Raw genomic sequence first — 23,490 nt, forward strand, 5'->3', positions numbered from 1 at the left:
TTAGCAGTAAAAAAAGCAGGTCATGGAGTTCACGCAACGTTTTTTATTTTTTTATTATTTAGCTTTATTATTTCAAGGCAGTAATACTGGTTTTAGTCAGGACTGTATCACACTCTGTTTTGGTTTACAAACTGTCTTCAGTTAGATACTGCATTTGTTTCATTTCAGTTTGCCATTCTGATATCTTCATGTTTGCTTGTGTACTTAATGCCTGCAGTTGCTCTGCTAACCAGCAAAATGTGTTGGATACTCTTTTAGAAACTGACATAAATGACACAAATAAATATGTATAGTGAGACACGGGAAAAACTCCCAGGAAACCTACCAGACCAGCCTGTTTTAAGAATTAATATATTAGGTTCTGTAGGCATGGTCGCACCAGTTATTTATCACTATTCCCATTTTCACAATTATCATCAGTGATTCTGTTGCTTTATAATATTTCTTCCCCTCCTCACTCAGGAATATTACTGCTTATAATTAAAAACAAATCTTGAGGGCTGCCGCCTTAAATTAAATTACTTATTTATTGCTATAAATGTATGGATCATTACATAATAATGCTATCCTTACTATAAAGAAGGCATGGATGGATTTAATGCAGTGAAGTGTCCCAATAAAATACTGTTAAAAAGTCTAACCAATAATGACAAATAAAATAAATAAATAAATAAAATAAGAAGAAATAATTAATATAGAATAAATTATATATATTTTAATAAGACATAATTAAATAGTAATAGTAACTTTTCCCCCTATGCCTGATGTAGGGAGTGATATCATTGATACAGTTAGTGTTTCAGATGGTGTGCGAGCGTTACCTTTGCAGTCGTGGTGGTCTTTGTGTTCGGGGGAGTAGTGTTTACACAGACGCTCCAGGATCAGTTTGTAGTGCATGAGTCTTTGGATGGGTTTGAGAAGGAAGGTGTTGAGAGGCAGGTAGCAGACCTTCTGCAGCTCAAACTCCTTATACACAGTCTCTAGTTTCTTCACGCGCTTTGTGGCCTTCTCCAGCTCCGTCAGAACCTCATCATGTTTCTGCAAGTAGCTGGTGAACTCCTGAGTACACAAAGAATAAAGCTCATTAATTAAATATTTGTTTAGCTTAGGAGCTAGAGGTAAAACTTTGTTTTCAAAAATATACTAAGGCAATGTAGATGTTACTGCACAGATTTTGCAATCATGTCGGACCTGTTGGATGCCAGCTAATCTAGATATATCTAACAAGTAATATTTTGGAAGAACCACTGGTGAACTGCTTCACCTGGCCTTTAATTGCTGTCTAAAAACACAAAGAATGCACACACAGCAGATGAACTCAATAGGCTTTCATATTATAAATAAAAATCTTTCAAGAATGATGTAGTCACAGGTTTATTTCCACACAGATCACAACTTTACCTTTAGGGCACACATGTTCTTCAGCATTACATCACCAATCCTCTGGTAATCTCCCTTTATATGAGCGTTAGAGCGCCCCTCCCTGGTGAAATAAGAAAGGAATTGTAGGCGACAATTAGTTCATCTCCTACTATTATTACCGTACTCACAGGTGATTTTTTCATACGTTAACCTTTGAACAAATTATTTTATTATAAAAAAATTTTTACCTTGTGATCAAATTTAATTAGAAACAGTCCAAAGGTACACTGAAAAATTCCTTTTAAAAATTGTCCTTTATTAAAATGACCATATGTTTTGACGTAAGTTCATCAACTAAACTAAGTAACATACGCCAAGATTATTGAAAGAAAGTGATTATAGGTCAATATGCAAAACTATATCATGCACAGTGTATGTTCTTTAAGAATCATAAAATCCACACTGGTGTGAGGTCAGAGATTTACACTCCTAATATCTGTGTGTGGTAGAGTGTTATTTTAGTCATGTCGGACAGCAAGGGATAAAAGAGGAGTGTACCAGAGAGCCAGCCTCTGGTCAATCTCTTTGAGGAAGCCTCTGTGGAACTCATAGATGGGGTCAATGTTGGAGAACAGGAGGGTCATTAGGGCCTCTGGCATGGCGTTCTCTTTGATCACTGCACTGCGGAACCACTGAGGAGAACCAGACACACAGACACGTCAGCATGACATGAAACACATTCACGTCAACAGAGGCATCACTGTCTCTCAATGAATCACACAAAGAGGAGGCTACAATGATGACAGTTCACTAACGCCCACACAGTGCTGCAAGATGTGTGGGCACAGACAAAACACCCTATATGGCTAAAGGTTTATAGGCACCACTCATCCAGTGTTCCTTGTAAAAATCAAGAATATAATAAGGGAGCTCATCCCCTGATTGCTGAAAAGAGTACAATGAAATTTCACCTCTGCATTCAACCCATCTGGGAAGTGAATACACACATTCAGAGTACAGATTAGAAGCCGTGAAAAAACACACCCAGAGCGGCGAGCAGCATGGATTAGGTGCCTTGCTCTAGGGCACTTCAGCCCTGTGGGTTTTGGAGATCGAACAGTCCCAAGCCTGCTTCTCTAACACTAGGCTACAGCTGCCCCCATCACACTCCAGTCAACCCAGGCTCACTACTTCACAGCCCAACACTGAGGGATTTTATACCACTCTAGCCAACACTTGACAGCACCACTCTATTGGTCAGTACCAATACCTATTTCTATAGAGCAAGCAAGATGTGGGAGTGCAGTCAAGTAGTTGTGTCACCCCTCTGCCTGATCTAAGGGTCTCATGTTTTTGGCCTAAGAATGACAGTGGAATAACTCATCACACATCAACAGATCTATGTACTTACCACAGTTATGACCTCCAGGTCTTTAAGATATGTCCTCTCTGTCATCAGAATCTCTTTGGCAATGAAGTAGGCCTTATCAGTGGGATATCTCTGAATTTAAAGAAAAAGAAAAAACAAACAGTCCTCTATACAACTACTGCCATAATGACTCAAAAAGAATTATTTAACCACAACATATCTTTTGTGTAATCAATCACTACTTTTACGTAATTTGTGTCAGACCATAAGAACACATCATCTCTCTGACACAAACTGTGTGATTAGAAAACCTGGCCACAATTAACGGGTGTAAAGATTCACATATTTTCACATTCCATTTGACTTATCATTTTAATTTATGTGGAAATTGCTTGACTCTACACTGATTACTTTGAATTAAACAAGCAAAAGTATGTAAGGAACTTCAAGACAAAAACACTAGCCATGTGTGATTGAATGGGTGCATAGAAGGCACTTAATGCTGCCACAAGTTGGAATGAGGATATTTAATCTCCATAAATTTCAATAAGTTCTTTTTTTTTTTTTTTTTATAGGGTACTGAAATCGTTACACCCTTTATATACATATTACACACTATTGATTTTACACTACTGAGTTAAAGTGTAACACTACTTTGAGAACATGCCTACACAAAAACTAATACTAAAATTACTCACAACTACTCTGTACACTTACAATTACGCAAACACCATTCCTATCACAATATTATCCAAGACACATTTCACAGAAATCCCATTCTGAGGTTGGAGGTAGAGTGTTTAAGTCAGCAGTGCACACCAAGTTTAGGAGCCAAGGCCTCTCCATTCAAATTAATCAAATAAACAAACTTCAGTACCCATAAAACACTGTCATCTGATTGTTTAAGTGCACTGGCCCATACTCAAGCTAGCTTTCATTGGGCTCTCATGTGGGGCCTGGCAAGGTGGCATGTGGGCAGTGTACCTTCCTCCTGACCTCCTCCTCCACCTCTAGCCTGGCAGTGCCCACCTCATTCAGGCTGGGGCTCTGCAGGGGGGAGGGCGCCTGGCCGGGCAGGCTGAGGGTGGACATCTGGAAGGAGGGTGACAGACAGAGGGCACTCTTGGAGCCGAATGGAGACAGCTGGGGGCTGTCTATCACAGGACCTGTGAGAGGAGAAATGGGAATTAACGCAGGGTGAGGGAGAGACTGAAGATGCACACATATCTCTCCTTGCCCCTGAAGGCAGTGGATTTGCACTGGATATCTGAGCCTAATGTGGCCAACAGGAAATGAAAGCATTTCCTCCCAACAATTAGGCAATGGGAAATTTTCCATAACACTATTTAATACAGATTAGAGGAGAGCCTGTCGTGATGTAGGCATGCAGGCTTGCACAATGCTAAATGCTTCCAGAACTTATAATCAGTTTCACTTTGTGTGCAAACAAGCATATCCTGGACTACATTTTAAATGTTATTTTAAGCAATTCTTAAATTCAAAGTGGACATTTTTCACCTTGTTATTTTATGAATTTGACCATATTTTCGAAAATGTATAATTAAATGTAAATGCTAAGAATATAGTTGGGGAAAAATAGCTGGATTTGTAGTCACAGGCTTAGCATGTAGAACAATAAGCTGCCTTTTTTTTTTTTAGAAATTTTTTAGAAATCTTTGGAAAATCCTCTGTGGAGAACACCATATTCTGTAGATTTATAATGCATGGCCTGGACCTGATCCAAACTTTTTACTCAGTTCAAATTTACTAAGCAATGTAAATGACAAATAACATCCACTTGTAAAATAAAATTTCAGAATTATTAAAATATCAAGATATATACACAGCAATGTATATAAACAAATTTGACCACCTTGTTTCTACATTCACTGTGCATTTATTCATATTCAATGGCCACACAGAAACACTTTGTAGTTCTGCAATTACAGCCTGCATTTCATCTGTTGCTCTGAGTTTGTCCACTTTCACCATGTTCTTCAAAAGGTCATTATCCCCAAAATACCACCACAGAGCAGGTATTATTTAGAGGGTGGACCATTCTCTGCACTGCAGTGACACTGACGTGGGTGTGTGTTGTGTTGTGCTAGTATGACTGGGTCTGGGCTTTTCATATTCACCTGCATATTGTTTAAGGTTTCTAAATGATGCAACTTAAATCAAAGCTGGAACAGAGGCAGAATAAGAGTAAAAAAAAAAAAAAAAAAAATATAAAAATATATAGTGTTACAGGCATCAAATAATAAAAAATATATATAAAAGTTGGCCAGTGAAAACGCTGAAAAGATTTTTTGTATTTTGTTAGGTAAATCATTTTCCTAGGCTCAAGAGAATGACCAACACACAGCTTTTTTTGTATATATTTTGGTAAGTGGCCCATGCACAGACACTTAAATGTTTAAGGGGCTTATACCAAAAATGTTTAGCAGTTCAAATAAGTCCTGAACTGCAAATCAAAGAGCAGCTCAGGGGGCTTTCATCACTCAGCACTTTTCACAATCGCATGGGTCCAACTTAGAGTGGACATGTGCAAGCAATGGTTCCCACGGCCAGAAGAGATTCTTCACAACTCTAATTAAAAGCAAACACTTCAGAAAGGAAAAAAAAAAAAAAAAAAGAAAGAAATCCTGCTAAGAACCCAAGAAGAAGGTTTCATACACAGAGCACAGTACAACTGGGACAAGACAGAGCTGCTTTAGTCTTTCGAGACAGACAGCTTAGGGAAAAGGAAGAACAAAATGACTGGAAAGAAAAGCACAGGACATGAGGAAAGGAAAAGGTGGCTCTGTGACCCGGAAGGAATTCTTGGAGAGAAGGCTTATCGGAATGTGGTCAGGCTAGGCAAGCAGCAGTGGTTTACACTTTAACTGCAGTGTCCCACTGGGGTATGACACAAGAGAAGGGGGTGGTTGGGGGGGGAAAGTGGGGGGGGGGGTGTACAGGCTGCATTAGAGCCACTTGGCTGCCTTCCTAAACAAACAGAAGCAGAACTGAGCACAGAAACAAGGCTCTGGAATTTAGCATCTGAGAGGCATCCTCCTCTCTTTCCATAACTGTAACTCAGGCTTATGTCTCCTGCTCCACGAAAAGAAAGGAAACGACCCATTCACCTCGGCCTCATTCCAGTGGCCAAGAGCTGAAAAACTGTTGATATCCAGAATAAAACAATAGCTCAAAAATCTTTTTTGTGAACAGGCCAAGACAGAATTGTCAAGATCTATTTCTGCATAAACAAAAGAGCAACTTTCTGCTTTAAGAAAATAAATAAATAAATAAATAAATAAAGGTAAATTCTTATATAAACAAATAAGACTGACAAACGCTCTGAATATTTGCTGTATGACGAGTTGGTACTGTGTAGCCAAATGTGCTAAAATAATTTAGCCGCAAAGTTACAACAGACAGTTTAAGGTCAAATGTATAGAAGGGTATGGCATATGGTTTCTAATAGTAGTTACAATAACATTACACAAAACATTCCTTCGTACCACTCTCTTCAACCTCATATTCCAAATTTAACCATGAAGGAACACACCCTTCTAAAATCACCCTGAAATATCCCAAGCTTTCACTTTATTTCACGTCAGCCTGCTGCTTCCATTGAAGTTTCCACATTTCCTCTGATCAACTGTAGGTCCAGTCCTGTTGAAGACAGCAAAATAAAAAGGGAAACCAAATGATGTTTCTACATTTCTGCATAACAAAGATCAAAGTCATTGAGAGACGCTCCATGCTACAGAAACCTAGTCAGAACTTTTCAGTGCTGATGTTTAATGTCTCCAAAAGACACCTTATAGAAAGCTAAAATATTATACACGCTTAATACACGCTTCTACACAGCCCTAATAACAGGGTTAGAATCAGAAAGGTGGGATCCTTTAGGTACTTACTTCAAGAAGATAAATATTAAAGCAATACCCAAATGGGGGGAGGGGGGAGAAAAAAAAAAGTATCAGTACCAGATGAAGGTACCTGAGAGAGCAGAAAAAAGACCCGTGTGAAACAAAGAGAGCCCCTCTCTCTACCACAGCAACTCAACAACGTTAAGGACGTGTGCTGAGATGCAGAGTGCATAAAAGTCACCAACAATGCACTTACAGTTCCAAACCTCCTTTGGCATTAACATTAGCATTAAATCTTTGCACAGGGAGTTTCATGGTATGGGTTTCCATGGCTGAGCAACTGCATGGAAACCTTGCATCACCAAGCACAGTATAAAATGTTGGACGGATCGGTGTGAAGAATGTCACCATTATCTGGATCAGTGGAAATATACTCTGTGGTGTTGCAAATCACACTTCAATATGTGAAGGAGAATGTCAACTGTCATTGTGCCAACTTTAAAGCTTGGTGGAGGAGGGATAACGCTATGGGGTTGTTGGCCCCTTATTTCCATCATCATCGCCAATTGTATGCTTCCAACAAATGTGGAAACTATTTGGGGAAGCCCTTTTCTGCCCCAGATCCCATATCAAGGTCCATAAAGGCATGTTGAGCGAGTTTGGTGAGGAAGAACTTGACTGGCCCGAACAGAGTCCTGACCTCCACTCCGTCTAACACCCTGAACCCTCTCGTCCAACATCAGTGTCCGACCTCACAAATGCTCTTCTGGATGAATGGGCAAAGATTGCCAGAGGCAGTTGGATCCAGGGAGTTCCATATTAATGCCTATGGATGTAGAATGGAATATAAAAAAAAAATCTCCTGTACATTAGACAACATTAGTATACTTACACTAGTTACTAGTTTAGCCCCTCCCCACTTCACCCCAGCAGTGCAAAACCACATCATCAATATCTGAAAGAATATCTCTAACATAATAATAATGTGGATTTTAATGTAATAAAAAGAACATTTTCTGAAACTAATCAAATATAACAATGGTCTCTGTGAAAGTGTTGGTCCTCCCGTTTCCTCATTCTTTATCCCAATGTTGTTAAATGATGTAATAGAATTAGCAGTTAGTGTTCTCCTCCAATCATGATGAGATCTCCGGGATGTTGCATTAACAGCAGAAAAGATGCTTCATGAGACATGGAGGATGTACATACTAACCTTCACCCTCTAAGCCCTGTAGAATCATGTGATGTGGAGACCTAGTTACATATTGCAGTATGGAAGCCTGTTACTGCCACATAAAATAATAATAACAAAAAAGGCACAATTTTTTCATTATATTAACTGGCTCAATAATTTGAGATAGTATACCTTCTAAATATAATATATCTCAAAATAATGAAGTATATTGTCTCAATATATTGACATAGAATCTTAAAATAGTGAGACACAATCCCAAAATATTGACTTAATATTTCAAAATAATGAGACAGTTTCTTAAAATATTGAGATACCCACTTACATATTAATGGGAAAAAAACTGGTGCTTTTTCAATTATTATTTTATGTGCTGGAAATGGGCTTGCATACTTGATTTGTTTGATGAAAATATGACCCAAATTTTATTTCTTTTTTAAATAAACACAATTTATAATAATAATAATAAAGTTTAAATTCCTGTGAAAATCTGGCTGCTAATTTTAAATCTTTAAAAAAGTGTTTTATTTCAGGGCGCACATCTGTATGAATCAAGCCACTCACAATAAGTAAATTAAAGTGTTAGTTATGCAGAAGCAGTACTGGCGTTTAGAGTCTATATATTTAGCCTAAAAGACCATTTTTAATATTCTTAGTTTCACGTAATACAGAGTGTTATGAAGGCTCAAAAAATATTAAGTCTTAAATCTCAGGTACCCAAAAGTATGTATTTTATTTAAAAAAAGAAAAAAACAAAACAAAAAACGTGTAAGTACACTTTTCACATTAATGTTCATAGATTAAGGACGTTTGCATTTATTCTGATATTTAATGCTGGTGCTGATAAGTAAGATTAAGTGGCTTCTCTCTAATAATAAAAAGGAACAAATAATAACAACACTATATTAATACAATTCAAGGAAGGAGGAAGTAATGTGTGAATGTAAGAATTAAAGCAAGCGTGATCGAGAAATCAAAGCCTGTCTTTCCTCAAAACTGTCCCAAAAAGTTCTCTAGGGCTTTCCACAGACTGGAGCTACTGTTTGAAGCTAATCTACTTATACAGCCTGCCTGAATGAAATGGAGAGCCAGAGTGGGGCGCACACAGGCATTATTACAATCTGGCAAGTTTCCATCTGTGGCCAAAGAGCAGCACTGGAGTAGTTAGTGGGGTCGGGGCCTGGCCTGATTGCTCTGATTAAAGAGTAAATGCCCATGGTGCCATTTTCCCAGGAAATACATTAAAAAAAAAAAAGATAAAAAGATAATTTTTGCACTACACAAATATTATTTGGTTTTTATCAATTTGGTTTGCAATTTTACGATGTAGTTAAGTGCTCAGCCAAGTGCTCTCACAATGTATTTAAAATTTGCTTCTACACCTAAACTAAACCGTTTTCATTTTACCTCTCATTTTTAATGTACCGCTTTACATGATTTAATAGTTGTTAAATAACACTCATTAGCCCATGTGGCTGAAAGAAATGAAAATCATCATTTGTAGCATGAATACCAATATTAGGATAATTATATTTGCTTAGAATGACTCCAGAAATGAATCAGTTGAACATAATCTTGTGATCACCTTGCTTTGATCTTACCATTCAAACCAACTTGAAGGAAAATGTGTCTGGTTCAGTTGATGCTGCAAAGCACTAAATGAGTAATGTGTCCATGTAAAGAGCAGACAACCAGGCTTCATAAACAAACCTTTGACCATCTAGGGCAAATCTTGGGCTGCAGCTACATCTTCAAAGCAGCATTAAAACCCAAACACATGTTCATTACAAAGTCCAGCCAAAGCACATAATATGAGTTCATATTGTATTGTTATAGATCCAAGCCATTCCAGGGTAAATGCATTAATGTCACATTTGACAGCAACAAATAAAACCTGGCTGGACCTTATGGACATTTCCAAAGCAATAAGAAAAATAATAAAAGCAAAGATTCTTCCAGATCAGTTCCAAAGGCAGTATTCAGATATGACTTAAACTGAACTAATGCCACACTGACATTGAATGAATTAGGGAATGGGGTACAAGCTTGGCAAAAGAAGGATGTTTCTGCCCTCCTAGAGAGCACTGTTAGTTGGAGGCTATTCTGCTCCTTAGCCCGTTTACACTGGCCGCTGCTTGCCTTCGCTTGTGAGAGTAGAGAGGCTTTAGGAATTCATTACAAATTGAATGGATGCAACTGGTGTTAAAAGGCAGCTTGCCTGCTCTCAAAATGACAATGAGAATGAACTTTCCCTTGGCTTAAATACAGACCGAACCGTACAAGCAGAATTCCACCGTCACATGCATGTCTTCTCTCCAGCTTATTCTCTTTCACAACGATTTTCTTGGTTTGAAAACAAGAGCATGGGTGTTTGAAGTCAAAGTTTATTGTCCTTTTAAACTCATCTCTGAGGAATCTTGAACATTTTGCTTGAGGTTAATATAAAAAAATCACTACTGAAAAGTGCCAAAAAAGGGATCTCCACAGGAATGCAAAACCACAAAACTGTCAACTGAAATTTAGTATCAAAGATAAAATGAGGGAGGGGGAAAAAAACAAAAAACACTGCTTTCCATAAAGCCTGGCAGAATCAGCCCCTAGGCACAGGGAAGCAGGGTAAGATCACAGGAAATTGCAACGGGATTTCAGAACAGAAAGGAAAAGGAAATGACATCACCCAAGAGGGAAAGCTGCACCAACCATGCCCCATCTTGTGGTTTAGAACTCTATGTACTAATGGAACGCACCGTGGCCCAGAAACCAAAACAGAAACCCAAGGCATTTCAGTGGCCTGGACGTCACACAAAAACGACTGCATGCAGCTGATATTCTCTGTTAAAGGCACCGTGTAATGTCTAGTACAATAAAGTCAACATTAATTCATCACATGGGCTTGCATAAACTGAAAAACAATCGAAGAGCACGGGGAGCAAAGGTCAAAAGGTTTAGAGGCATGTGAAGGAAGTGCTTATGATGCCTCAAAGGCAAAGCTGTAGGAAGAATAATTTTGTTGTCAGCACAGTTAGCAAAAGTACCTAAATCACTGATCCCACCGAGCCTTCAATCAAGAAGGCCAATTGGTTAAACTTCATTGATCTCTCCTAATCTGGCAAGGAGAACAAAACAGGCTCTGCATTAAGAGCTGCATTTAGTGATGTATATATTTTATCTATATATACACACTATAGATCTACCTCTCCATTTCCTTATAAACATCTCAGTATAAATAGGGATGCATGCTCATAAAAGGAAACAAATCAGTTTTGGTATTGAATGGATGTTGACAAATATTTTACAAGGGGAACAGTTAGATGTTTAAGTGATGCTGGGTTCCTATGCAATGCAGCTTCATTTGATCGATTTATGATTTCCTGAATAAATTTTAGGCACGGCTGCGACAAATTTCCCCATATTAATACATCCCTAACGTATAAACAGAATTAGTGATGGGCAATCTGTATGACAATATGCAAACCTGAGCATATTCTGTATAAATCAGGACTATTTAAACACTGGCTGTTGTTTTTTTTTTTAAATAAACTGTGCATTATTAGTTCTGTAAAAAGGTGACCACAAGTCATTCATCATTCATGTCATATTGCCCATCCCTAAGCAAAATCAAAGACCCTTAAAATCGATATTATTTACATAAAATCCTGTGAACCTTGGATTCCTGCTGGACTCCATATGGATCTTTTACTCTATGCATAAACTTGCATATCATTCAATGATAATTTTACATTCATTCTAACAAGTGGTATTCACAGCATTTTACAGCACTCCATTTACATTCTCTTTTTAATTCAATTTTACTACAACCTCTAACAAATCTGCAATGATGCTACCAGGTGTAAAGCCTTGTCTAGGAAGGATAAATGTGCAATACACAGAGTCAGGCTACAGCAGTGGTACAGCACTGAAACTGTAGAAAGGCATCATTAAAGCACAGTATGGGCAGAAAAGTTGTCACGACAAACGAACAGCAGGGGGCGGAGTGGAGTGAATGGTTTATCATACAAAACAATACAATTTGATTGAGCTTGTACCAAAATGGGGCTCAAACTTGTGCTCAGCGCTGGTGAACAGTCACTGTTACCATTGACTCACATCAGTTTACTTGTTATTCACGAGAGCCCTGAGCAGAATGGCACAAAACATGTGTACAAAAACATTCAGCTCTGTAAAAGACCAGACATTTTTGGTACAAGTGCCAGCATGAACTTCCAAAAACATTTGATAATCAGATATAACCTGCTGATTCAGACAAAACATTTTTTCCCTGTCCAAAATTTACAACAATCGAAAAAAAAAAATATTATGCCATTATTTCTCAGACTGAGGTGATATTTGATTGGCATGCCATAATACAACTACAGTACAACAAAGGTTTAAGTCCTTCACAGAAAATAAGTGGGTTATTCTTTCATTAAAACAGAAATTGTCATTGCCTCAAGGCAAACGGAAATTGGCACATTAAAATATCAATTAACTAGTAGATTTCTAATTTAAAAGACTTAAACCATACATTCTGGTGCTGAGTATGAACAATATAACCCGTGCTAAAAAATAACTTGTTCTATATTTTCCTTCATAGTCCCCAGCTAAACACTGATTCTGGACATTCAATCAGCACTATCTAGCCTGAGGGCCAGCTTATTCATCAAGTAAAAACTAATTTCTGAATATAAGGCACTGAAAAGAGCTTTTATAGATCAGACAGATAGGTAAACTCAATCTGTACTTAGAGTAAAGACCTTTAAAAAATCATCTGCAAATCAAGAGTGATTATAAACACACAAAGCATATTGAAAAAATATGTAGTAAAACAAAGCTGACATTCAGAAAAATCAAGACACCAGAAAGAAAGACGGACAAGTGAACAAGTGCACCTTGAGAGAGGAAAAGTGGCAGGACGACATGCTAAAATGAAGTGAACATTGTGTTATTGATTATGATGTGTTGGAAAGAGAAATGTCGTGTCATGTTTAGCATTCGAGAAAAGTTCCTTCACCTGGCTAAGTGCCAAAGTGGTACTCTAGTTCAGTGGATTCCAACCCTGGTCCCCTGCCCTGTGGATTTTGATTTCTGGCAAACCACCAGATCAGCTGACTAACGAGCCATTTCTGAACTTTGGAAAACACTTAAATAAGAGCCAAGATAGGGATACACTGCTCTAGTACAACAGGGCACTGTGACATGTGAAGCATTCACCTTAATGACACAGAGGCCATTTTGTTACACTGCATATTAGGAGATAATTGCCACTTCAATACGTTGATGAAAAAAGGTTTACGGTATGAACATCAGAGCCCTACATCTTAAGTTCGGTGGAGTTAGATAGATCCCCAAGGCCTAAAGCCCTAAGGTTCTGGCAATCAAGGAGGAAGCTGTCTACCCCTGTGCCCCCTAGGATTGGGTTGCTAAAGAAGAGGTTCTGCTCTGGAGGCAGTCCTCCATCTGAGCCCCAGTCCGAATCAGACTCAGAACTACCATTGGCTGAGCCTTCGGTGGCCGTGGGTGGGTAGCTAAGCTGCTCCAGCTGCTCCACCAGCTCATTGAACTGCATGGCTGAACTGGCCTCTGATCGCACAGAGTACGCTGGGAAGTTGACCATAGAGCTTGCTTCAGACAGGTTTTCAGAACCTGGCAGACGTAAAGAAGAAGAAGAATCAGGGCCACCAAAGCCTAGGGACAGCGAGTCCCCAGCTGAGCCCAATGGTAGATTATCCAAAGAGCTGCACTCTGACCGGTTATTGACCAGTGAACTGGTTTCAGAACGTCCGAAAGCGCTCTCAGAGAATGCTGTAGCATTACCATTTAGGCGTCCCAAAGCCAGAGCATAAGTTGAGGTCTGTGCAGTATTATCGCCATATTCAAAGTGCTCTGCTTTTTCATCAAAGCTGTATGAATAAGCTTCTGCCCCACCTGCATAAAAAGACATTTCGGTAGGATCATCGTCTATGAACTCTTCGCTGACCTGCAGCTGTGCACCAGTGAGAGGAAACATAGGAATCGGTCTTGCACGCATTAACTCTGCCTCAAATTCCTCAGGAGTGAGGAAACCCTTCCTGCAAGCCCCACCCCCTCCCATCCCAAGGCTGCCAAACCTGCCCTGTCCACCCTCACCCACACACTCGCCATCCTCATTGCCATTTTGGGAGGGCCACGGACGGGAGGGACTACTCTCTACACACACAAACGAGGGGCTGCAGTCTCCTGCTGCCATGTTATTAGTGGCACCTGGGAAGGCGTAGTTAGGCGCGGGGTTGGTCTTGACGGGCTCCTCCTTCACAGGGCTGGGGGGTCTGTCAGATTGCGGAAGCTGCTGTTTCTGCTGGAGGTGAGGCTGGCTTTGCTGGAGCTGAGGCTGGATCAGGGTCTCAATCCGTCCAGGAGAGTTCGGGGCATGCAGAGAGTGGAAAGACATAGTTGCAGAGGAGGGAGAAGCAGATGTCCTGAGGCTGTCATTGAAGGACAGATTCTGAGAGTAGAAAAAGTAAGGTAGAAGCGAATAATTAGAATCAAGGGAGGGAGAAAACATTTAAATTTTAAATTAATCTAGGAAACACTCCACTGAAACTCTAAAACTCATTAACTGAAGGAATAGAAAGATAAACCTAAAATGTACATATTATCCCATACCCCAAAATATAGTCAAAAAAATGTAAATATCATTAGCGGTTAATAAGTCTATTCAAGTCTAGTAAGCCTTCTAGTGGTATTAAGTTACAAAGCTAATGTAGTTAAAAAAGTAATAGCTGCACTTGATCACTTGCAACAAAGAACCATAAGAAAAATTTTTGTAAACACATCTTAAGCCCAAAACGATACCGTTTTATGCCTTCTACTTTAAGATAAAAGGCCATTAAAAGGATTTCATGTGTAAATTAAATTCTTATTTAAACTCTCTTTATAATGCAGAAATGTGTTCTCTCTACTGACCTGCTTAGGCACATCAGAGGCAAAAGAGCGAGATGACATGCGAATCTTACTGTTCCTCCTGAGAATGGTAACACAAAACAGATACAAAATAACATTATTATTATCATACTGAAACTATTTAAAAATATAGATCCTAATTGTATATTAATATTGCCACACCTTTGGTAGGGTGTCCTTCTCAACCCACTGTCCCTCACATAGTCCACCAGCTGTTTCTGAGTTCGCCCACTGTCAAAAAACAATAATTCAATAAATTCATCAAACGTGTCTTCTCAAACATAGCCATTCAATCATAAGTTTATCAGTATATATACAATAATGCGCTATTATTATATGCACTCCTTAAACTTCCAGTTTAGTCACACTAATACCTAGTGACTACAGAATGGTGGTGCAGGACACATTCAATTAGAATAGTTTTATTACTGACGTATTGTTGAAAATATTTTGAAGGCACTAATACACACTGACAAAAAGTAACCAACACCCTGCTGATTCAATTACAGCAGAGTTCCAAACCTCCTCTGGCTTAAACATCAGCACAAAAACTGCATCAGGAGCTTCATGGAATGGAATTCTGTGGCTGAGTAACTGCATGCAAGTCTTACAACTCCAAGCAAGGTGCCAAGAGTTGGATGGTGGTGTAAAGCATGCCTCCACTGGACTCTGGAACAGTGAATATGGTGGATGATGGTGGCGTGACCATTCACACTTCTCTACCTGGCAATCTGTCTGGGTTTGGTGAATGCCAGGAAAATGTTACCTGCCTGACTACATTGTGCCATTATAAACATTGGTGAGGTATGGATAATGCTATAGGGTTGTTTATGAAACGCTGTCTAAGGGGCCTTGGTTCCTGTGAAGGGAAAAACTTCAGATATGCTTCAGCATAACATATGTTGGACAAATGTATGCTTCCGACTTTGCGGGAACAATTTGTGGAATGTCCTCATCTGTTCCAGCATGATTGTGTACCAGTGTACAAAGCAAGGTCCATAAAAGCATGGTTGGAGAAGTCTGGTGTGGAAGAACTAGAGTGGCCCACAAAGACCTCACTCTCATGGAAGAGTTTTGAGATGAACCGGAATGGGTTGTGGGGGGGGGGGGTAATAATAACAACAACACCATAATAATACCGTAAGATTTACAAAAAATTCCTTTAGGTGTAATGCCTAGGTATCCCAATACTTTTGTCAATATCATCTATATTTACAGTGTAGGTCTTAATTATCCAGAAATATTAGTACCTATATCTGAAGGAAGATCCTCTGGTGAAGAGGATAGCTTTGGATTTGGGCTGTGGTTGATCCAGCAGACGGAAAAATGAGTGGTGTTCTACACAACTCTTCCAGAAGATCTTACACTGATCCCGACTGGCCATCAGGAACTCTAGCGTGTCCCGATGAGGACCCTAAAGCATGAAGGAGGGAGGAATAATTGCTGAAAAAACAATTAAATGAGTAGATCATCTTATGAAAGATGACATGAAGGAACACATGGAACTGATTTTTATCTCCCTGTGTAAGTGATATCTGAAGAAAAACCAAACATCATTCCTAACAAGAGTAGGGATTAGGATTTGGATCTGATCAACAAAACAGCTGTATTAAAGCATTAAACCCAAGCTTTACTTTAATTTATCTGCATTTAGAACATTAAGTTATACCCACATGAACCTCTGGGTGAAGTTTAATTAGAAATCTTTTCCTTTTGAAGCTTAGTTTGCGAATCTTGGACCAGTTGAATGTGTTGATCTTGGTATTGCCCTGAGGAAGAGACGCTGAATTAATACATTTAAAAAAAGCTTTATTTTTGATTGTCCAAGAGCAACTGACTAAAAGGTGACATGTAGGCCATGTTCACCTGGAAGACATGCAGGCCCATGTGGGCCACAGAAAGGTTGATCTTGGTGCCCTCTCTGTCAGCTGCTGGATGGAAACGCACTCCATACATCTCCAATTTGCGAGCAATTTCCAAAACCTGGAAATCAGACTCAGCAGGTGTCTGTCCCCTGAAGAAAACAAAAACAGGAGCCATGGGTTTTGATCACCAGAGTGGATAAATGAATGACTGATGTTTTGAGTACTGAAACTTTGCCATGTCACTCTGAACAAATAGTTAACTGAATAATTATGAAACACAGAAGGATGATGATGCATAATTAAATGTTTCATTTATACACTGAGCAAAACGATAACCTTTTATGACAGTAATTAGTTGACTGCTTATATGAAAAATAAATTGATTAAGATTGCCATTTCATCTGTTGCATTCATTTTTGCCAACCCCATAAGGGGAGATGTAGTAACATTCACTCTAACCAAGCAGGAGCACACCTCAAGTCTGTTATTAGCTAAAAGTTTTGAGATTGCTAGCATATGTCAGAGCAATGATTTAAAAAAAAAAAAAAAAAAAAACTATTTAAACATAGCATTTAATCAAAAGTATTTATTTGATTCTTCATACTAATGCTTTGCTTTTTGTTTTTCTATTTTTTTTTTCTATCTCTCGAGGCCTTGATGCTGCTCCGCAATTTTGTTATTCTTTACTGCAGCTTCATAAAATATAACTATGGATACAATTTCAAAATAAGCAAAAAAAAAAAAAACCTTTATCTAAATACTATAAAAATAATCAAAATCGATGAAATGCTTGAGGTGAATTTAACAAGGGAGACAAAATTATAAGAAAACCCTTTTAAATATAATTTAAATTATTTTAATTCCATTTTTACATTTGTTTAGAAAATAATATATACATATCCGATTAAAAATGCTAAATCATTAAACCATTTAGGCAGATGTCTTTAACTTTACTGGTAATCAAAATAATGAATCGGTTGTTTTAAGATGGAGATCAACTGAATGAACAAGTGAAATCTGGCCCTTTTTGAGACCAAATGCTTAAGCTACTGGCATTTTACAAATAAATATGTTCATTATCAGTGACATGAGTTCAGAGATTTATAAACTTAAGATATAAACTAATAAGTGATTAAAAATACTTTAAAAATAAATAAATAAAGATAAAGGTTGGTTACTGGTCAATACTTTTTCAAAATTTGCATTAGCACATTTCTTAAAAGACCTGAAAGGAACTCTTAAAATACACAACAAGACAAGGAAGCATAGGACTCTGGTATTAGGTCTGATCTTTGAAAATAAGTCGCATTTAACTCTGTCTTCTACAGGTGCAAATCACCACCACCAAGACTATATAGAAAACATCCCACAATGTGTGATTACAACCAAATGACATGTAAGATAGCCTCTAAGCCTTAGCCAGCAGATGAACCCATTCAATCTTCTATAGGTTTATTCCAGGCACATGGACCAGAATTGGCCCAATGCCAGATTATCAGCACATTCTAATTTTGTTCATCCTTTAAGCTGTGAAATCTGCTCAGGCCCCTCCTCTGGTCCAGTGGCTGTATGGCTAATAAAGGGGCCCTAACCGCAGGATTAAAATCACAGCCTAACGGAGCAGAGCCGAAGCACCTGTCTCAGGGCCAGAGAGTCTGATTATACAGAAAGAAAGAAAGATGGAGGGGGTGAAAGAGAGAAGAGAAAATACATTGCAGAAAAAATAAGAATAGTGATAGATTTTAATACAGAGAACAACTTGTACAGCAAAGTTCGATTTTGTACAAAAGTACCTTCTAGGCTTTAAACTAAATTAATATCAACATAATATTAATTGTAATGTATGGACTACCACAAAATATTTGCTACAAATATTTAATGTAATTACATATAACAGAGCAAACATGCAAGTTAAGACTGAAGTGGTAAATGGGAATTAAGCATGATCTTTAAGCATAAAATTTGTATGTACCATTTTCTTTTTACAGAGTTAACAGTAAATCATACTGAATGTTAGTATCCGATACAGCACATGAAATTAGATTCACATGGTTTAATAAGTGAAGCATTTTGAAACAAATGTGATGATTTCTAAAAGCAAATGTCTTGGCTAACTGACATTTGAGGTAAGGATAGTAATATCAGAGGATTATCTGAAGTAATAAAGATCCTATTTCATCTTTGTCAGTTTTGCCTCTCCGATTTTTCAATTTCTCTTATCTCTTGTGCTCAGATCAGAGGAGGCAGGCTCTGGAGGAAGAGCCTGTTTGGAGCGCTCGTGTGGAACAGCTGCCTGACATTATCGCCATGTCTAATCCTCGTCTGCAAGCTTTTCAAACAACTTTCATGCGTCTCCAAAAGGTCAGGCAGAGGGGAATAGCAGAAACTCTAGAACGGCCTCTAAATATTTCACACATTTGCCATCACTTAAACGCTTACGCGCCTCTCTCAATAAAGCTGCATGTTGAAAATGTGAAGAAGTGTCTCATTCTGTATTATGTAACCATTTATGACATGAGATGGCTGCGGATAATGGAGTAGCATATTCTCCACGTGTGGTATGTTTCGGAGCAATATTTAGCAGTTCATCATTGCTGTTTTGATCAAAAACCCAACTCTTAACCGTTAATGAAGTAATGGAAAGTTGAGAGCAAGAGTGAACAGAGTGGCATTAAAGGAGTACTTCAGTGAGAAATAAGACTTACATAGATTTTATCACCACAAATATAGTTAATCAGTCAAATCTTGTTGGATGTCTGAACTTTACTTTTTACTTTTAAACTTTAGCAAAGGTTTACACTGCAGCTACTAGACTAGCTTACTAAGGTTTGAAACAAATGTAAAATAATTCATGCATATGTACCTCAAATCAGAGGGGAATAGGATTCCATTACATTAGTGTTACATGAGCCTTGAAGCTGCAGCACAAAACCAAACAAGCAAATTCAGACCAAACCATTCTTGACAGACCAAACGCACCAAGAGTTTTTTGGGAATGTCCTCTCTTAAACCGGAGGAATTACTGTTCCTAATACACAGAGATCAAACAGATAGTGACAGAAAGGTTTTGGGCACATTCCCACTTTCTGTAAAACCTTTAAATGTATCAAAAAGAACAATGTTTTAACTTTTTAAAGTTAAACATTTTAAATGGACATTCCTCAATGACAAAAACAAGAACTGAGATTTAAGACTAAACCATGGTCTGTAACTGACTGATCAGCACCTAAATAAAGGTTTAAGTTGGATACACAATACACTGTGCACATCTCAGATGCTTAGAGCAGTAACAAAGGGATGAAGATCTTACAGGTGCCTGCGGTGGAATTCCATAATTTTCTCCTGCAGATGCTCCTGATGTGGCAGGAGCTTATTCTGCTTCAGAAATTCCCTGTCCGCGACATCATCGTAGTCCCCTATCTCCGCTGTGTTGAGAGAGAGAGAGAGAGAGAGAGATTAAAACATAAAAAATACAAAAGCAAGGATGCAAGAATGTAAGAATGAAAGAATGAGAAGAGAAGCAAAGCCTGTGCTTAGAGATGATTCTGTTTCTCACACCTCTCCAAACAATTTGCCATGCTTTGTGTTCTTTTGTGAATTGTTACACTCTCACTACTTAAGTAATAAAATATCTGCATATGTTTAAATTATTAACAGTTAATTGCAGGCACCTTGAGGACATATAGCTTCATGTTTATCAAAATATTTTCCTTGAAATGAAGAGCAGGGCTTCTCTAAAACTTAAGCAATCTATTTAGTGCCATAATTATTGAGCTTGTGACATGTTAATAAATATTTTCAGAGCCTGCATTCGGATATCCCGTTTGTGTGCATGTGGGGGAACAAATGCATGCATGTCTCATAATGTATTCAAATATTGAAGTTTTGTGCACCCAGCTTTAAATTTCACATTTGTAAAAACAATTGTGCATGTAGAAATATTTGTGTGTACAAATGTGCAAGAACATTTTCTATAGGAGAGGTTTAAGATATGAACTCCTGAGATAACAGACAAATCAGGATGTAAAAGATTCTAGTGGGTTCTGTTTGAGTCAACACAAGCAGCAATTTAATTTTGGGCTTCCTTATTTACATACTTAAAAGGAGATGTTCCTATTATTATGTACCTTAAAATTACATTAAAAAGACATTAAAATCAAAAAGCAGTTCTTGAATAGGGCTTTATAAAGTGAGGGACCGGCAGCTATATACCACTGAATCCATGAACAAAATATAAAATTTCACAACTTGACTGGAACATGCTAAAATTCTCAAAGTTCTTATTTTACTGTTTAATTTACCACTTGTTTCTAGCCCAATTTATAACAAAAACAATAATCTAAAACTGGGTCTGGGATATAATCATTCATATAACATAATTCAAAAGCTTTAGCAATCCACCACATTGTTCTCTATAATTCTTCACATCTCTATGCAACTCCTGAGATGACAGACAAATCAGGATGTAAAAGATTCTAGTGGGTTCTGTTTATTTGAGTCAACACAAGCAGCAATTTAATTTTGGGCTTCCTTATTTACATACTTAAAAGGAGATGTTCCTATTATTATGTACTTTGCAGTATTATGTCAGGAAGTACCTGTAAATTTTGCCTTATTTTCCTTAAAACTACATCATAAAAAAAAAAGAAAGAATAATAATAATAAATAAATGTATATAAAAATATATATATATAAATCCATCCTTCTTTTACCCCCTTCTGTTTGTTCAAATTTTCCTGGTCCAATTTGAATGGTGCAGCCACCAGAATATAACTGCTGCACCATTTGAAATACACAGGAAAATATTTGCAATATTTCCAGTCACTTGACAATGAGAACGTGTCCTTTAAGACACTTAAATAAGGAAGCTAATAGTTATTGACTCAAGTAAACAAAGTTTTAGAACATTTTGCCCCAATTGGCTAATCTTTGGACAGCATTCTGATTGGTTAGTGGGTGGGCAACATGCTGACTGGCAGTCAGCTCAGGTATAAAATGTGTTCAAACTTATGCTTGTATTTCATGGTTCTTAGCTTGTGACATCAGTATTGCACTCAAAGTTAGCAGATTTGTGTTGGTATCTCAGGCTCTTGAAGCATTCCTGTAACAATTTTAAATTACACATAAAAAAAAAGATTTCTACACACACACACACAGTTTTACACATGAGCAAAGTATATGTGGGTTCCCAAAACTTTAGCATTTAAACTCTTAAAAGTAATTATTACTAATACAATAAAAGTCATTTAAAAATAAATAATAAATAAATAAAATTACATACATTTCTCCAATCTGTAATGGACCTATTATCAATGTCACAATAACAACATTTTGGAACACTTGGAACCAAAATATATCCTGCTGGCAAAGAGAGGAGGAGATATAAGTCTAAAAAAAGCAGTTGAGGACAGACTGCCCCCTCACTGTCCTCCTAATCCTATTTGGCCACTAAAAATCTGACACACTTCAATTATTAAAAATGCCAGTTCTCCCTAGATGAAGTGTCAAGAACTAGCATGCTGTAACACATTTGTCAAAAATAGCCACTTAGGCAACATACATGGATCAAGACGGACATGATCAGGTTCCCCTCATTTTATAATAAATAAAACTCAGCTTTATGGCAAATCTCTTCTGTAAAACAGTAACAAAGGAACAGAAGCATTTTGCATTTTCAGTCCCCTTAATTAAAAAATTATGAATGAATAAAATGTAAATGGACACTCTCAATTTTAAAAAAGGCTCTGTGAATAATCGTGATTAATCTACACAATACTTTTTTTAAAATACATTTTTGTGTCCATGCTACAATTTCAAAATGTGGTCAAAACTAGACAAGGAAAAATGTGAACTGGCTGTATGCATAAACAAAAACTAATTCAATCAACAGCTCATGACTACCCTACAGGTTTATTTGTTATTGAAATTACCGTTTATTACATACCAAAATTAGAAGTATATTAAACCCTGTAGCATGATTCACCTTAGGAAAGGATTAGATTCCTTGATGCTAAATCAAATTGATTAAAACAGATATAGTAAGTTAATGGGTTTCGGAAAATACAGGTCTGCTTTAACTTTGCACAAGAGGTTTTCATACAATGACTCATATTGTAGTCAGGAAAACTGTAGTCAAGGCAACAGCTCTATCAGACATGTCAACATCAGAAAGCAGGAGTATTTTTCGATTTGAACAACCCCAGCCAGTGGCAGTGTGAATGGCTTTTGAGTGCCAACTTGTCAGCAGTGTTTTATAAAAGGTATGAATAGGTATGATTCAACACTTCTTGTGGTGGACTTACACTGGACCAGGTGAGAGGCCAGCAGGGCAGCTGTGTTTTCTGTGCAGTGCAGTCTCTCTTCCATCAAATCTCTCTTCATCTGCAGAGAGAAGAGGTACCTGTAAAAGAACACACATACAAGCATTCATAAAAGATCCAGTTCACACCAGGCTCTGACCCAGTCATAAATGGACTACATAGAATTGGATTACTCAGACCACTTTTGAAGGTGGTGAGGAACCAGTGATACGATTTTAGGCAAATTCTTGTGACCAATATCCTGAGTGTCATTTATCAAAATATCAGTCGAAATGTAAAAAGTTCTGGAATCTGAATCGCAGAGTCATGAAATTTTTTTGGAAAAATACTTGACATACACAATTATGATAAGTAAAAAGACATTAAAGGAAACATCTATGAATGTGGACAAACATAATACGTGCTGGTTGTTTAAATTCAGAAGTTTTTAAGGTGAAACAGTGTGTTTGATGGGAAAAAACACTGTTGCTTATATGCACGTGAAGTTTAACCTGTCTGTAAGATTTTATTTTCTGTTTGAATTACCACAGAAACTCATTTGTAACTCGAGTTGTTTCGTTTTGTAGCACTTTAGGTAATGGAG

At 37.7% G+C, this 23,490-nt stretch overlaps 1 protein-coding gene across 3 annotated transcripts in view; it reads right to left on the reverse strand.

The window, feature by feature from the left end:
• farp2 (FERM, RhoGEF and pleckstrin domain protein 2) overlaps positions 1 to 23,490 on the reverse strand; it is a 63,476-nt gene that overhangs the window by 11,026 nt on the left and 28,960 nt on the right. For 2 of the 3 annotated variants that reach the window (XM_066665709.1, XM_066665708.1), the window contains exons 6-18: positions 22,890 to 22,987; positions 19,898 to 20,012; positions 16,589 to 16,736; positions 16,396 to 16,491; positions 15,973 to 16,136; positions 14,885 to 14,953; positions 14,726 to 14,783; positions 14,024 to 14,264; positions 3,716 to 3,897; positions 2,774 to 2,863; positions 1,921 to 2,054; positions 1,402 to 1,483; positions 822 to 1,059 (exon numbers count right to left, since the gene is read on the reverse strand). In XM_066665709.1, coding sequence (XP_066521806.1) covers positions 822 to 1,059; positions 1,402 to 1,483; positions 1,921 to 2,054; positions 2,774 to 2,863; positions 3,716 to 3,897; positions 14,024 to 14,264; positions 14,726 to 14,783; positions 14,885 to 14,953; positions 15,973 to 16,136; positions 16,396 to 16,491; positions 16,589 to 16,736; positions 19,898 to 20,012; positions 22,890 to 22,987 — 1,715 coding nt within the window. The remainder of the gene's footprint in view (positions 1 to 821; positions 1,060 to 1,401; positions 1,484 to 1,920; positions 2,055 to 2,773; positions 2,864 to 3,715; positions 3,898 to 14,023; positions 14,265 to 14,725; positions 14,784 to 14,884; positions 14,954 to 15,972; positions 16,137 to 16,395; positions 16,492 to 16,588; positions 16,737 to 19,897; positions 20,013 to 22,889; positions 22,988 to 23,490) is intronic. The other variant, XM_066665710.1, reaches the window with a different exon arrangement.

The sequence above is a fragment of the Hoplias malabaricus genome, chromosome 3 (assembly GCF_029633855.1).
Source record: "Hoplias malabaricus isolate fHopMal1 chromosome 3, fHopMal1.hap1, whole genome shotgun sequence".
NCBI classification, from domain to species: Eukaryota; Metazoa; Chordata; class Actinopteri; order Characiformes; family Erythrinidae; genus Hoplias; species Hoplias malabaricus.